Source organism: Silurus aristotelis, assembly GCF_946808225.1.
Source record: "Silurus aristotelis genome assembly, chromosome: 8".
NCBI classification, from domain to species: domain Eukaryota; kingdom Metazoa; phylum Chordata; class Actinopteri; order Siluriformes; family Siluridae; genus Silurus; species Silurus aristotelis.
In genome coordinates, this window is record NC_139581.1 from 395,293 (window position 1) to 412,500 (window position 17,208).

Consider the following 17,208-nt stretch of genomic DNA (forward strand, 5'->3'; position numbering starts at 1 on the left):
AAATCCTTGATTTAACAAGTCTGGAAAAAATTATTTTCGCATCACAGTCCAAGTTTTGAGCGATTTTGTTCTTCCTGCTCAGATAGATCGCCATTTTCGCCTGACCAAAGATAAAATTAATCAGCTGGCATTTGAGCCTGTGTGTCCTGACATATTTAAAACCAAGAATAAAAACCTGAACATTAAAATCAACAGAAAAGGACCTTAAGACATTCTGTAAAAAAACAAACAGTGACTGTAACCTGGGGCAATAAATAAAAGCGTGAAATACAGTTTCCCGCTGTGAACAGAAAGGACAGTCATGCGTAACATCAGGATTTAAAACCGAAATAAAAGCGTTTACAGACATAATACCATGTAAAACCCTCCATTGGAGGTCAGCAGCTCTTTGTGTTAATAGTGGTTTATAAAGCGCCCTCCATTCTGGCTTAATATTATCATTAAAACCCAAATCCTTTCTCCATGGGGTGTCTACCCTCCCACTCAGTGTGTTCTTGTTTAGAACTTTCACACAGGCTCTGTAGAGCATCTTCCCCGACACGGACCCAAAGTTCATCGCACTCTCACCCCGATAATTCAGGAGCGGGCCTTCACACCCGTCAAGGTCGGGAGCAATGTCCAGCCGTGGAAAAGGTCCCGCCTCTGTGGAACAGGCCTCGGTGGTCTGGTAGCTACTCAGCAGAACATGCTCCTCCAGTGTTAGGGCAGACCTCCATCGGTGTAGGAGCTGATTTACAACACGCAGGGACCGCAGACCCACACGTGCCGCCAGGTCCTCTGTCCGCGAAAGGTCCTCACCTCCAGTGCAGGAGCTGTCGCACTGGAGATGTCCAGCCATCCACCATGAACCAGGGGCTCCTCCAGCAGCCAATAGAGCGTACTACGGTCCTTTCTTTGTTTCGCAAAACAGTTCCAGATTTTAAAAAGCCCACGGTAAAAAACTGGTAATCCACAAACATCCAGCGTCTTTGTGTCCATTAAAAACAAAGTTCGGTCCAGCGCCAGTAGTCTGACTGTGCGTAAAATTCCATAGGCTGCTGCTCTCCATGCCACGTCTTCCGGTCCAGTGAGAAGTCTCTGGAGGAACTGCAGGCGGAAAGGCGCAGTCCTGCTGGCTAGATGGATCAGCCCCTGCCCCCCTTCCTCCTGGTGAAGAACACTTCGAGGAACCCAGTGTAGACCGTCCCAAAAGAAGTCCACTAGCAGAGCCTGGATGTTTGCCAGCAGGTTCAGTGGTGGCTCCACACATGCCAGCTTGTGCCAGAGGGTCGACGCGGCTAGGTTGTTGATTACCAACATTCGCCCCCTGTAGGACATCCTTGGGAGCAGCCGCTTTCACCTGCACAATTTGCCTTTAACAAGCTCCATGGTGCCTTCCCAGTTTTTATGTACACACTCATTATTTTCAAGGTAGACACCCAAATACTTAAACCCACCGTTCTTCCACACCAGACCCCTTGGTGGTGAAGGCTGCTCTCCTCCCCACTCCCCAACTAAAATAGCTTTACTCTTTCCCCAGTTGACCTTAACAGAGGACAAAATTTGAAATTAATTTAAAACATCACTCAAAATATTCACATCATCTTGTGAGCCTACCATAAGAACCAGGTCATCTGCATACGCTGACAAACAGATAGAAGCAGCGCTACGTGGAATCTCAAAACCAGAAAGATGATGTCTTAGTTTACATAAAAGTGGTTCAATTGCGAGAGTGTACAACATACCTGACAGAGAGCAGCCTTGTCTGATGCCTCTGTAGACTCTAAAAGGGGCACATAAACCACCATTAACCTTCAATACACTCTCAATTTTACAATACAACACCTTGATCATGGCCATGAAGCCTGGGTTGAACCCAAAGGTTTCCAGCACCTTCCACAAATATTTATGCTCAACCCGGTCAAAAGCCTTTTCCTGGTCCATAAAAATCAGGCCAGTCTTCAATCCCAATAGCCTGGAGACGTCCAAAATATCATGAATCAAATGAACGTTATCAAATATCGACCTATCAGGCACACAGTACGACTGGTCCCGGTGAGTGATCTGCTGGTGGGTCAGGTCTCCCTACTTTGGCAGTGGGGTCAGAACGGCTCTCCTACTGTTTAATGGGAGCTTTCCTCTCCGTACACTGTCCCTTAGGACCTCTAGCACATCCTCCCCTATCACTGCCCAGAAGGCTTTGTAAAAATCGACAGGGAGACCGTCAATACCCGGCGCCCGCCCGTTGTCCATGCCTTGGAGGGCCTTGTGAAGTTTAACCAGCGTCAACTCCCTATCCATCTCTCTGGCTGCTTGCTCAGAGAGCTTAGGCAAGTCCACAAGAAAACTCTCCTCCGCTATCTGTGCCTCTGACAGTTCACTACTGTACAGCTTCTCATAGAAGCTTACTGTCTGCCTGCGAATTTCAGTGGGCTCCGACAAGAGATCCCCTGACTCCGTTCGCACCGCATGCATGAATCTCTTTTGTCCATTCTTCCGCTCTAGACTAAAGAAGAAAGATGGAGCATCCATCTCAGCCGCATTCTTGAAGCGTGAGCGGACCAGCGCCCCCTGTGCTGTAATGTCTAGCAGGTCATTCATCCTAGCCTTTTTGTGCTTGAGGGCTTCATCGCGCCCTCGATTTCCTGTGGTCCCCAAATGCTGGAGTTCCACTACTTCAATCTCCAGAGCTTTTAATGATCTAGCGACGTCCCTTGTGACATTGAGAGTGTACTGTTGACAAAAGTCCTGGCAATTTCGTAATGTCCCACCACTCTTGTAACGAGCTAAAAGCTGCCTTTCCAGATCTAAAAACATTCCATAAAAAAATAAAAGATTCCCTAAAATTAACATCATCTAAGAGTGTGGTGTTAAAATGCCAGTAGGCACTTCTAGGCTTTACATTCAATTTCTTGATTGTGCACAAAACCATGCTGTGGTCTGAGATACCTACTGGAACAATAAAACAATTGGTAAAAGATGTCAGCTGATGTTTAAAGCAATAAAATCGATCAAGCCTGGCCATCGAGAGAACGCCGTCTGCGGCATGGGCCCACGTGTACTGTCTCTGTTTCTTGTGTATATTCCTCCATATATCACTGAGTTCATGGGCCTCTAACATCTCCAACAGACGCTTACGGGAAGCCGCGTGAGGTTCAACATGATTCCTGTCTAAAATATCTGCCGTGCAGTTAAAATCACCACCTAAAACGAGAGTATCTGCAGTGTCGCAGTTAGCAATGACGCTATCCAGCGTATTTAAAAAAATCATCCTCTCCACTGGACTGGTGGGAGTGTACACACAGATAAAAAAAACGCCTCATTCTCATAAAACGCTCTCACTTTTAAAAGCTTCCCATTTAAAATCTCCTCAACCGAATACGACACAGGAATAAAATTACGAGCAAACAGTAAAGCTACACCCCCACTTCGTGACCTGTGATGACTCAAAAGCGCCAGCCCCTCCCACTCCTTCACCCAATCAGCATCATTACTGGGATCACTGTGGGTCTCCTGTAACATTAAAACATCCAAACGCTTCACTTTACCTAGCTCGTATAGCTTCGCTCTCTTGCTATACTCTCGTGCGCCATTAATATTCAGACTCGCAACCCGGATTCCGTTCATCGAAAAAAATAGATCAAATAAACAGAGGGTAAAAACCTCTCTAAAACAAAAAACCCCAGACATCAATCCTCCTCAGAGTTTTCCCGATTTACTCTCGTTATCAATTTCTTCAGACGAAATACTTCAACATCCATAAAAGCACCTTCTCTCCTAAAATGTTTAACATCATGAATAAATTTTTTCTGTCCGGGAAATACTCTTCAATTAAAATATTCTTCTGCCACTTAGTGGTACGTAAAAAATCTTTAATGTCTTCCACTTTATATACAACACTGACGTTTTCCTTCTGAGAGTCGACACTAAGGACAGAGTCTGACATGCAGTCTTCACTCTCCGATTCCTGTTCTGCTGATATTGTGTCTGTTTTTGACTGTTTCACGGCTCGTCCCTTACCCCGCCTCTTTCTTTTGGATGGAACCTTAAAGAATGTTTCGTCATCCATTTCCACGGCTCCCCCCTCTCCGTGCACCAGTGTAGTGACTGCCGTTTCTGAACGTGGGTTCTGCACCCCAGGGCCTGCCTCTGCCAGCACAGGCAACTCGAGCACTGCACCCGACACCACTGAGCAGGACCTCCCTTCACCCGGTTCAGCCGAGCAAGATTCCCGCTGGTCTGGGCCGGCCTCACTGGGCTTCTCCATGGCCAGTTTCACCGAGCAAGGCTTCACTCGGGTTGGTTCGGTCGGAGAGGGGTTCTCCGGGGTTGCTGCAGCTGCAGTGGGCTTCTGGGCTGCAGGCTGGACTTTGGACTCGCTCTCCTCTACTACTGGTGCAGCAGCCGCTCCAGTGCTTTTAGCAGTCAGCCGAACTGAAGCCGCAGGGGGAACGGCTCCAGCAGGCTGGGCTGCGTCCCGCTCCGGTCGCTCAGAAACACCGGTGTCACTGTGTTTATCAGGGCACGCCCGGACAAGATGGCCTATCTTACCACACGTAAAACATTTCATATCAGTATCCGAAGTCACAAAGATGTTGTAATCGTAGCCCTCCACCCGGAATTTAAAAACAGCGTTAAGCTCTTCAGTACCGTCTTTAAAAACCATAAAAGCCATCCTTCTAAAGGAGTACAGGTTTTTTACCATTGGAGAAGAACCACCAAGGAAGAGTTTCTTAATGGGGGAGACCACACGGCCAAACCGGGACAACTCTTTATGAATCTCTTTATCTGAGATAAAGACCGGGACATTAGACAGGATAACTTTCTTTGCAGGGGAACTGAGGGGGAAAACACGGATGAGTTCATTATTTATCACAATGCCTTTTTCAGCCACATTTTTCACTCTATCGATATCATTAAAAAAAAACACGATTGCACTGTTCATCCTCGAAGCAGCGACGATATTCGCGTGCCCCACCACCTCACCGATAGCCAGCACACACTCTTCAACACCCGCCGAACACACCACACGAACAGCGTGCCGGCGAGTCAAACTTTCACACACACACAAACGCGCACACGCGCGTCTGCACTCACCACTCTCTCTCCCCTACACACACACACACACACACACACACACACACACACACACACACACCAAAGCAATAAATATTCCGAGGATTAGCTCAGAAAAAAAAAAACAAAAGCCGGAAAATAAATTGGCAAGACGCCAATCGCTCTCGCGCTCAACACGCCACTCTCGCCTACCCCGCCGCGCATGCGCAAAGAGAGAGAGAGAGCGAGATGGAGAGAGAGAGTGTGTGAGAGAGAGAGAGAGAGTGTGAGAGAGAGAGAGAAAGAGAGAGAGAGAGAGCGAGAGAGAGAGAGAGAGAGAGAGATGGAGAGAGAGAGAGAGAGAGAGAGAGAGAGAGAGAGAGTGTGAGAGAGAGAGAAAGAGAGAGAGAGAGCGAGAGAGAGAGATAGAGAGATGGAGTGATAGAGAGAGAGATAAAGAGATGGAGAGAGAGAGAGAGAGAGAGAGAGAGAGAGAGAGATGAAGAGAGAGAGAGAGAGAGAGAGAGAGAGATGGAGAGAGAGTGAGAGAGAGAGAGGGAGATGGAGAGAGAGAAAGAGAGAGAGACAGTGAGAGAGAGAGAGAGAGAGAGAGAGAGAGAGAGAGTGAGAGAGAGAGTGAGAGAGAGAGATGGAGAGAGAGAGAGAGATGGAGAGATGGAGAGAGAGAGGGATGGAGAGATGGAGAGAGAGAGGGATGGAGAGATGGAGAGAGAGAGAGATAGAGAGATGGAGAGAGAGAAAGAGAGAGAGTGAGAGAGAGAGAGAGAGAGAGAGATGAGAGAGAGAGAGAGAGAGAGAGAGAGAGAGAGAGAGAGAGAGAGAGATATGGATTAATAAGTCTCCTTATTGTTGTATAAAAGGTAAAGACACTGTACAGTGTGATCAGGGTGAAAGTAGGAACAAAACTCACTGTAGGCTGTTAACTGTTCCTCTCTGTATGCTGATTCATCGTTCTTGCTGATGAGACACACCACGGCCGTGTCATCCGCGAACTTGATGATGTGATTTAAGCTGTGCATTGCTACACAGTCATAAGTTTGCAGAGTGAACAGCAGTGGACTGAGCACACAGCCCTGAGGTGCCCCAGTGCTCAGTGTGGTGGTGCTGGAGATGCTGTTTCTGATCCGGACTGACTGAGGTCTTCCAGTCAGGACATCCAGGATCCAGTTACAGAGGGAGGTGTTCGGCCCAGTAGGCTCAACTTCTAAATCAGATGCTGAGGGATGATTGTGTTGAATGCGGAGCTGAAGTTTATGAACAGCATTCGTACATATGAGTCCTTGTTGTCCAGGTGGGTGAGGGCCAAATGGAGGGTCGTGCAGATGGCATCGTCTATGGAGCGGTTTGGAAAATATGTAAACTGCATGGGGTCCAGCGAGGGTGGTAGCTGGGTCTTGATGTGCCTCTCGAAGTACTTCATTACGATGGGTGTAAGCACGACGGGGCAATAGTCATTGAGGCAGGAGACAGTAGACTTCTTTGGCACGGGGACGATGGTCGTCGTCTTGAGGCACGAAGGAACAATGGCTTTGCGCTGGAGAGAGGGGGAATGAAAGTCAGTAGGAGTAAGACAGAGTACATGTGTGTGAATGAGAGGGAGGGCAGTGGAGGGGTGCGGTTGCAGGGATAAGAGGTGGAGAAGGTGGAGGAGTTCAGGTACCTGGGGTCAACAGTGCAAAGTAATGGAGAGTGTGTTAGAGAAGTGAAGAAAAGAGTGCAGGCAGGGTGGAGTGGGTGGAGAAGAGTGATAGCAGGAGTGATTTGTGATAGAAGAGTATCTGTGAGAGTGAAAGGGAAAGTTTATAGGACTGTGGTGAGACCTGAGATGTTGTATGGATTAGAGACAGTGGCATTGAGTAAAAGACAGGAGGTGGAGCTGGAGGTAGCAGAGCTGAAGATGTTGAGATGTTCGTTGGGAGTGAGGACAATGGACAGGATTAGAAATGAGTTTATTAGAGGGACAGTGCATGTAGGACGTTTTGGAGACAAGGTGAGGGAGGTGAGATTGAGATGGTTTGGACATGTGCAGAGGAGGGACATGGGGTATATCAGTAGGAGAATGCTGAGGATGAAGACACCAGGAAGGAGGAAAAGAGGAAGAGCAAGGAGGAGGTTTATGGATGTGGTGAGGGAAGACATGCAGGTAGTTGGTGTGAAAGAGGCAGATGTAGAGGACGGAGGTGTCTGGAGAAGAAGTTTTGGATACTGGATAAAAGACAAACCAAAATTATCCATGTAAAATAATTGATACTGAAATTTATATAAAAAAAATGTGCTAAAGAAAATAAATATGAATATATTAATGAATAAATATAATTCTATAAATAATAAATGTGTTATAATATATATATCTTTCACTCTTATATATTATTATATATCACTCTTTCTGCAGCATCTTGTCTAAAAACAAACAGCACCTGATTCTCCTCTAAAGATCAGAAGCCAGCGATCAACTATCGGTGCCTCAAAAGGGAAATTTAAGTGTGAAAGTACAACCTTTATTATCAGATAGAGATATAATATGAGTAAAATATTTAAAATGAAAAGAATAATGTCTCTGGCATTCTTCAGAGGGTGTAATTTGGGGACCCCTGGGTTACACTAACTATGGGTAATAACAGGTAGAAAAGCTCTCCATTGTAACAATTGTAGGTTACAGTGTGTCTGTTTGGCCAGTTACGACTATTTAAGTAGTTTTTTGTCGTTTTTACAGACAGCATGGAGATTAAAAGTCATCATGAATCTGTAATAACAGCTATGTTACAATAGCATGCAGTTTTTATTAAACATTTAATATCTTTATTTTCCACATGAACAGTATACATCTCTATGATTTTTGCTTTGTATTAAGCATTTTTCTGTCTTTAGTTAAAAACCTGTACCAACTGCAACCAATTTCCAGATTTTGAAGGATAAGTCCTATTTTAATATTTAACTATTACTGTATAATAATTGTTTTAAAGTTACAGCAATGTTTTATTAGAAAAAAGTGAGCATTTTATTAAGAGATTATAAACTGAAAATGAAGAACAACCCAAACTTTGTACTGCCCTAAATTACTTGTGACTTGTTTTTGTTTCTTGTAGAGCTTCCTGGGATTGTGGCATCTCTTAAAAATGTCGTAGAGGCCATGAAATGAGGCTCATCTTACAGCTCAAGTTAAAGCCCGAGTTCTGAAGAGAGAGACGTCTTCCTGCATCCCCAGAAATGGTTAGAAAAACCTAATGATTATCCAGATGTTATAGTTGCAATCATTTATTTTAGCTGTCTCATTGTGTATCCATGACCATTTGAGAAAATGTAGTAGTGTAGTGATAGTGTTAGTTTTTTTATGAATCATTTTCATAACAGTCTTGATTCTTATTCTACCCTGGTTGCCCTCGCTGATTCGGATGTTGCAGTCCCAATGAGGATCTTCAAAAGACTCAACAAATCACCACTTTCTCTTTTTACTCAGGACCTGCTTACATTACTTTTTGGAAAAGAAACTTTAGCAAGCTGCACACTCATTGGGAAATGTGGGATTCAAACCTTAAAGGACCAGTTGGACCCTCACAAGGTCAATGTGCTCATAGATATGTTTAGTTCCTGTACAACATCCCCTTTTTTATTTATTATTTTTGATCTTCCTACATGTAAAGTATTTAATATTATGCAAAAAGTAAAACATTTTAAATTGCTGTACATTATGATGCAGTAATTGTGGGCTGGGTATTTGTACTGAAGCACAAAAGCTTTGTTGTCATACTGTGAAATGTTGTGTAGACCTCACAACAGTTCAGCAAGACTTGTTGCTATTTTTCTACACATTTTATATATAAACTCCTATTTAAATGTACACTATATTTCATGTCTAATGTTAAAATTAATAAAAAAAAATTGGTGCAATGGAAAACATTTCACTTTATCGTCTTGAAAAATGAGAAAATTCAGAGAAATATCATTACATCCTATTCTATTGCAATATAAAGTTAAATAACAGTGATAAACTCTGCTTTTGTATTTAAAGTTTCTTTTTCTCTTTTCACAGACACTGAAATAAAAGTGTTAAGTGCAAACGTAACAATGAGGCCTGTTCTAAGAAAAGTGGCCCTGCAGCAGCAGGATGGTGGACCATGTCTGTTCTACAGCTATTCCTGGTTTTATGGGAGTCTTTTGCTGAATGTTTTTTGTGTGTGGAGACGATGTGAAATGGAGATGATGGACACGTGGTGAAAAGAGCAGCGCACAGAGTCGTAGTTCTCATCAGTAGCTGTTTGAGTCTCACAGCAGAGTTCATTCTTAAATAATAAAACCAGTTCCCAGGGCTGGTGTGAAAACATCAAAACCCCACAGAAAACCAGTGGAAACAAAGTGATTTGAAGAGACAAGTCACATGACCGTGCATATTAATGTAGGAGTTTATAACTAGTTATAGCAACACTGAATAACGCTGCAGAACTGTGTCACTTCCATAAAGCCTGCAGGTCTCCAGTCAGGGTGAGGAACCGATGAAGAACTACACTCCGTTTACAATAATAAAACCAAACATTTATAGCCTCATCATAAACTTTAGAATAAAGAAGTGTAAAGTTACAGATGTAAATAATTACAGCTTTGAACTTTAATTTATATGTTATGAACTCAAACTCTTTCATCTCAGAGAATTGGGAGAATTTTATTTGCAGGATTAAAGAAAATTTTAATCTTCATCCGGCTTCAAATATTCAGCATTTACTGTGACAGGAAGTGACATCACCAATCAGGCAGGAAACAGGTGAAACGTGTGAATTGGTGGTTCACCTGCACTTCTTGATTAGCGTGACTGACGTGTTTAAGAGCACACGCAGCGCAGTACACTGATTGGAGGGCTGAATAAAGAGGCGGAGTCTGGGCTGTGGGTGGTGGTCATCTTTAATAGCATGGTATCAAACAGCTGTACATTTATTTGCCTTTCTTGGCCTTGATCTTCCTCAGGTAGAACTCCAGTTCTTTTCCCTCCAGGACGTAGCCATCGGCTCTACCACACTGTCCCGGTCTTGAAGAAATGCATGCTGGGAACACACATACACACAGTTTATTACGGCGCTGTACAGAAAGTGTGTGTAGATGTTTGAGGAATTAGTTTGGAGTCAGAAAGTGGTAAGGGTTCAGCACTGTTCATCAGTAGCAGAACTGGATAAGAATTTCATCATGAGTGTTGCATTCTGGGAAATGGGATGTGGGATTGATGGTACACGAGTCTCACCGAGGAGCTTGCCCTGCTGGAACTGCTCGTCCAAAAGAGAATTGATCTTGCTGTTCTTTCTGCGCTTGTCAAACTTCTTCTGGACTTTCCTGGACCTCTTCTTGTTCAGGATGTCCTCCTCTTCAGGGGTCTGGAAGGAGACGACAGGAGGTCACTAAACAGGACCATCACACTCCGATAAATAATAAACTTTTAACCATACGGAAATAAATGACCCAAATAATCTGATCTGTACTGCTTATGATGCTCCTGTGAGATCTTTCTACACCATTCTGACCTCAGTGTCTTTCTCAGAGTGTTCGACTGCATCAGAGTCATTCAGGAGCAGAACTGGACAACAATCTCATCACAGAAAGACCTCAAACACTTACACATGTTTAGCAGACCACCAAGCTACCACCTACACCCTGTAAAATAAACGTCTCTGATGTTTGAGTGCAGAACATGAGCAGTGTTCCTCACCTGAGCAGCTTGTGTGTGTTCATGCTAAAATCTAAATTCGTTTAAAAGAAACCTCTCACTCCTGTTTAGAGGTTATTTACCATGTTAGTCAGTAGGGGGCAGTACCGCTCTAACAGCTCGACATGATTATCAAGTTAAATTATAATAAACATCTGAGAAACCGAAGAAAATTATGGCATGATGTTTAATAAATAATGAATATAAAAGAATCTTATTAAAACAACTTCTATTTAAAAGTATTTTAACGACTCTGAACATTACAATCGATCACACAGAATAAAGGTGTGTGTGTGTGTGTGTGTGTGTTAGAAGCGTACCAGTTTGGCTCCCTTTTTGCGTCCCAGAGGCAGTGCATAGTGAGACTCATACCAATGTCTGAAGGGGGCGCTGTCCACCAGGATCACACAGTTCTTTACCAGGGTTTTGGTCCTGACCAGCTCATTATTAGAGGCATTGTAGACCACATCGATGATCCTGGTCTTACGGGTGCAGCCTGAAAAAACACACATTATTAACACATTGCGTGGCGTGTTTACATTTAAATCCACGTAAAATATAAACCATATAAACCACACCTGAAATGTGCATCCTGTATAAATCTCTCTCCAATATACATCCTGTACCTAAAGGCTTCTTTCAGCTTGTGTGTGAGAACGTCAGTAGAAACCATTTTGATTCTGATTTATGAACTGTACAGATGTGTGGGGTACAGATGTGTGGGGTACAGATGTGTGGGGTACAGATGATATGAGCTGCAGGTCTTGTTCTCAGAGTTGGAACACAAGTGTCACTCACATACACTCAGTAGCAGAACTGGACATGGTATCATCACTGAAAAGACCTGCAGGAATCATCTGAACTCTACCCAAACTGCTGTATGGTGCACACACACACACACACACTTACACTCTGAGCCCCAGGAGAAGTTCCCCACGTCAAGACGGAGAGCGCGGTATTTCTTATTCCCACCGCGGACTCTCACTGTGTGGATGCGCTTCGGGCCGAGCTGAAAAAACAAAATAAAAACAAAAACTATATATTTATTATCCACAATAATCCCCAAACACCCCCCCCCCCTCATCCCCCCCTTCCTCCTCCTCATGTCCATGTGTCAGTGTAACTATGACAGATCCTAACATTGGCAGGTCCAAAACTTTGACCAAAACGATCAAATACAGACCAACCTAAGGACGAGTTTACATCACTCACATGGACACACACACACACACACACACACACACAGAGCGGTGACCACGGTGTGTGTTCTGTAGGTCAGATCAGAGTATGAAGATCATGTGTTACACCAGGATCAGCTCAGATCACAGAGGAGTCAGAGGTATGAGGGTAGAACAGCGTGTGTATGGGGTATAAACACAGAGTGTGTGTGTGTGTGTGGTACAGTACCTTTGTGTTTGATGGAGGTCGTCCGAGCTCATACTTCCTCTTCTTGTGGACGGGTTTGCGTTTGCCACCGGTCTTACGGCGTTTGTGCCAGTTATCCCTTGAGATACCTTTCAATAAAAGAGAGAAGATTAGTGTTCAGATGAAGGAAGCACACACACACACACACACACACACACACACACTCGAGTGATCAGTTCTCCAAGGTAAGTCTCAGCATGGTTTACTTTCAGACTCCGCAATGAACTCATCACACACTCGAGCTGGGGATCACTACACACACACACACACACACACCTCCTGAGAAAACTTCTTACATCAAACACTTTCCTGCTCTGCATTAAACACCAGAGATCCGAAAGTGTGCAGTGAAAAGTCTCCAGATTCTCCACGCTGCAGGAGAACACGAGCTCCACAACTCCAGACTTTACACATAATACACCATTATAACCCTTAATAACAACTCAAACATCGCATCTGAGATATTAAAGATAATAAAGAAGATAAAAAGAAGTTATTTATGGAGTCTCTTCAGCGCCTCGACATGCTAATCATCAGCTAATCAACAGCTAATCATCTCCAGGCCTCACCAACAATCTCATTTTCTGTCTAAAGTTTTCACCTTTGTCTCTCTCTCTCTCTCACTCACTCACTCTCTCTCTCTCTCTCTCTCTCTCTCTCTCTCTCTCTCACACACACACACACACACGTGGTGAATTAAAAGCTCAGTCAGTAATGGCCCCTGAGCGCGCCGCCATCTTGACTCATGTCAGCGCTCCTCTATCATCTCCTCACAAAATACACCAAAATCAGCGGCCGCAGTACAGAACTAAGATCCCGGTGCGGCCGCGGGTCGCCTCCTGAACACCCCGAGCACAGATTCGGGTTAAAGATCGGAGTAGAGCCGCAGATGAAAGCGGATTGTTCAGAGCAGGACAGGATGAAAACACATACCCATTCTCAGGCGCCGGCTGGAAAGAGGGACCGCAAAGGATCATGGGGAGGTTTCAAGCATCCACTTATCGCGAGATTCCCCGAGATTCAAGTAATCGCTGCTGTGGGAGGGGCTTTAGAAAGGGGCGGAGTTTACGCAGAAATCCCCAAGAGCTGTGAATAAACAGATTCAACATTAAGTCTTTTTTTTATGACTTCTTACGTCATTTAAACATTTTATTGCTCAATATAAAAATAAATCTTCTTTCCATAAACCTTTATTGCACATTTTATCTCCTGCATTTTTTATTTCGTTCTTCTAATGAAAGTGAATTCCTCATGTTACACACTTTATTAGAATGATCAAATCTGAGGGTGGACAAGCAGAACATCTACAAGATACTCATGCAAATGTGTAAGATTTCTAAAGAGAACATAAAGAATGGTGCTGAGCTTTTCTGAGTAGAATTAAAACTCATTTTAAAACATTAGAACTCATTGGAATATTTGGACTGCATGCACAATGGACAAGATCCTGGATGGAGGCTTCAGAATCGACTCCATGCGGCACCTCTTCTGCACTTCATAGTGTAACCTGGTGGATACACAGGAAGCACCAGGATGGATGTCTGTACTTCTGGATTTAAAGTGATAGCAGACTCCTCATTAACAAAATAAACGTTTAACTAGTTTATCTCTCCAAATCATCACTTTACTGAAATCAAAACCATGCGCTTATCATCTCTTCTTTTTCACCAACAAATCACAACTAGATTCCTGCACCACCTCCCCCAGCTCAGGCACAAAACATTCAATAAAATAATCAAGAGTTTTTTAAAACCTCAATATTGCGAGCAGGAGAAATTTACACATATTTGCGGGAGTGAGACTGAAAAATCATCTAGTGTGACATTCCACCCATGAGAAGATCCTGTAAGCCCTAAAATCAACCAGTTCTTCAAACATCTCATGTCTCTTGTTCTTTTTGTGTAAATGAATTAAAATATGAGGGTTTTTGTGAAAATAAATGAGATGAATAAAAATCAGCTTCAACTGAAGATTGCCTTTAGTTATAGGAGACTGATGTAAAGCTTATTAAAGTGAAATTAGAATTTCTATTTCTATTCCTATTCCCATTCCCATTTCTATTCATTTCTATTCTAGTTTGACTGTAACAGTGTAAATGTAATCTGACACAAAGAACGTTATCTGAAGTTAAAAAGTTAAAGAGTAAATAAAGGGGATTTGATGTGAAACACCTGTGATTGTGGACACGTATCTAAAGTGAACAGATTTCCTCTTAAAAGTGCACATGATTGTTGATCATTCTTCTTTTTCTTCTTCTTCTTCTTTTGGCTGCTCCCATTAGGAGTCTCCACAGCAGATCATCCATCTCCATCCACCCTGTCCTCTACATCTGCCTCTTTCACACCAACTACCTGCATGTCTTCCCTCACCACATCCATAAACCTCCTCCTTGATCTTCATCTTTTCCTCCTTCCTGGTGGCTCCATCCTCAGCATTCTCCTACTGATATACCCCATGTCCCTCCTCTGCACATGTCCAAACCATCTCAATGTCACCTCCCTCACCTTGTCTCCAAAATGTACTACATGCTCTGTCCATAGAGGCACAGCTGAGTCTTCAAACCACCTCAACAGTTCCAGAAGGAGATGATAGAGGAGATAGAGGAGCGCTGACATGAGTCAAGATGGCGGCACGCTCAGGGGCCATTACTGACTTTTAATTCACCACGTGTGTGTGTGTGTGTGTGTGTGTGTGTGTGTGTGTGTGTGAGTGAGAGAGAAAAAGAAGGTGAAAACTTTAGACAGAAAATGTGAGATTGTTGGTGAGGCCTGGAGATGATTAGCTGTTGATTAGCTGATTAGCTGTCGATTTAAAAAAACAAAAACTGTTCTAAGTAATTTTTCTCCGAACAGAGTTTTAGGCTGATGATGTTCTCACTCAGTGTCCTACTGAACCAGCATTAGAATAGATGTATTGATGATGGAGACTTTAAAGCTCTTTGTAAGTTGTTCTGGAAAACTGATCAATATGCATCAATATAAATGAGTAATGAAGTGGAGTCACTGCACGATCCTGCAGGTATTTACAGTGTATCTGTACTTTACTGAATTATTTCAATTATTTAAAACTACATTTTAAAGTCACAAACACTGCGTCCAAAAAAACATTTCACACACTCTAATATTCCATTAAACCGCTTTTGATTAAGAAAAAACACCACATCAAGTCAAAAATTCAAGGAAAAGAAAAAGTTTTGCTGTGAATTTGTTCATGAAGACTGTTGGATTGTTCGATTAGAGTTTTTCTTCTGTAGTTCAGTTCAGAAAAAAAGATGCAGACCTGCAGGTGTTTATATTATTATACAGGTTTATTAAAACACCACGAATTCAGCCAAGAGGATTAAACACCAGGTCATGTGTCATGTGTCGCCTTCAATTTACTCCAGAGATCATTTTACTACTGACATTTATTTCCCTCAAATACCATCACCTTCTGAACATCTGAGGATCTCAAACTGTAATTATCACCTCCAGCTGTCACCTGCATCAAATCTGATTAGATCTACAGTTTATGTTCAGTCTTTGGTCAATTAAAATATATTACAGAAATGAAATTTGATTTAATTCCATATTTTCTAGAACCCGTAGAAATCCTGATTATACCCTAAGAAAAAAACAATCTACTACTTTCCTGTTAAAAAAACACCAGAAGTGAAATCGAGCAACACCTGAAAATCTAAAAAAAACTTGACCATGTAAAGTGTAAATGAAACACGTCATAATAACTACAGCACAACCTGGAAGGTCATTAATCCACTTAACTACAGCTGTTTCTACAGAATTCACATTTCCTCTTCCAGATCCTGCACTAAATACGGCTGTTTCTGCTTCAGGATTCTATAAAATTCTCCTTTCACAGCTCTTGAGTCAAAAGATCTGTACATGATCCTGATTTTCTCCTGAGGTGTAGCTGCAGCTTGGATGGTGTTATACACTTCATTAGTAATCATTTTCTTGGATAGAAGACCATCTGCAATCTCCATTACTGAAGAAACTCTCTGGATCAGAGCTGCTCTGTGTTTATCCACAAACTCAGATCCTGAAACACACAAAAACACATTCATTTCAGATCCCTGACATTCAAACACACACCGTGATCAGACACACATATTCATCAGACACACACCACGATCAGACACACATAATGATCAGACACACACCATGATCAGACACACACCATGATCAGACACACATAATCATCAGACACACACCGTGATCAAACACACATAATGATCAGACACACATAATGATCAGACACACACCACGATCAGACACACATAATGATCAGACACACACCACGATCAGACATACATAATGACCAGACAAACACCATGATCAGACACACATAATGATCCGACACACATAATGATCCGACACACATAATGATCAGACACACACCGTGATCAAACACACATAATGATCAGACACACATAATGATCAGACACACACCACGATCAGACACACATAATGATCAGACACACACCATGATCAGACATACATAATGACCAGACAAACACCATGATCAGACACACATAATGATCCGACACACACCATGATCAGACACACATAATGATCAGACACACACCACGATCAGACACACATAATGATCAGACACACACCGTGATCAGACACACATAACAATCAGACACACATAATGATCAGACACACACCACGATCAGACACACATAATGATCAGACACACATAATCATCAGACACACATAATCATCAGACACACACCACGATTAGACACACATAATGATCAGACACACACCATGATCAGACACACATAATCATCAGACACACAACACGATCAGACACACATAATGATCAGACACACATAATGATCAGACACACATCATGATCAGACACACATAATGATCAGACACACACCATGATCAGACACACATAATGATCCGACACACATAATGATCCGACACACATAATGATCAGACACACACCGTGATCAAACACACATAATGATCAGACACACATAATGATCAGACACACACCACGATCAGACACACATAATGATCAGACACACA

At 42.9% G+C, this 17,208-nt stretch overlaps 2 protein-coding genes across 3 annotated transcripts in view; both read right to left on the bottom strand.

Moving 5' to 3' along the window:
* Positions 1 to 9,930: 9,930 nt before the first annotated feature.
* rps8a (ribosomal protein S8a) lies at positions 9,931 to 13,229 on the bottom strand. The gene is made up of 6 exons (XM_083548174.1): positions 13,100 to 13,229; positions 12,149 to 12,255; positions 11,651 to 11,750; positions 11,062 to 11,237; positions 10,283 to 10,412; positions 9,931 to 10,088 (listed from the first exon to the last, which is right to left on the bottom strand). Exons 1-6 carry the CDS (start codon positions 13,101 to 13,103, stop codon positions 9,979 to 9,981), a joined length of 627 nt encoding a protein of 208 aa, XP_083404300.1. The 5' UTR covers positions 13,104 to 13,229; the 3' UTR covers positions 9,931 to 9,978.
* Positions 13,230 to 15,454: 2,225 nt separating this feature from the next.
* Positions 15,455 to 17,208, bottom strand: part of LOC310729703 (uncharacterized protein) — a 7,556-nt gene continuing 5,802 nt past the window's right edge. Inside the window, exons 4-5 of one of the 2 annotated variants that reach the window (XR_014534610.1) lie at positions 15,879 to 16,204; positions 15,455 to 15,833 (exon numbers count right to left, since the gene is read on the bottom strand). Coding sequence is in view for 1 of the 2 variants with exons in the window: in XM_083548179.1 (XP_083404305.1) it covers positions 15,948 to 16,204 (257 nt within the window). In the remaining variant the exon portion in view is untranslated. Of the gene's footprint in view, positions 16,205 to 17,208 lie in introns of both variants that reach the window. The other variant, XM_083548179.1, reaches the window with a different exon arrangement.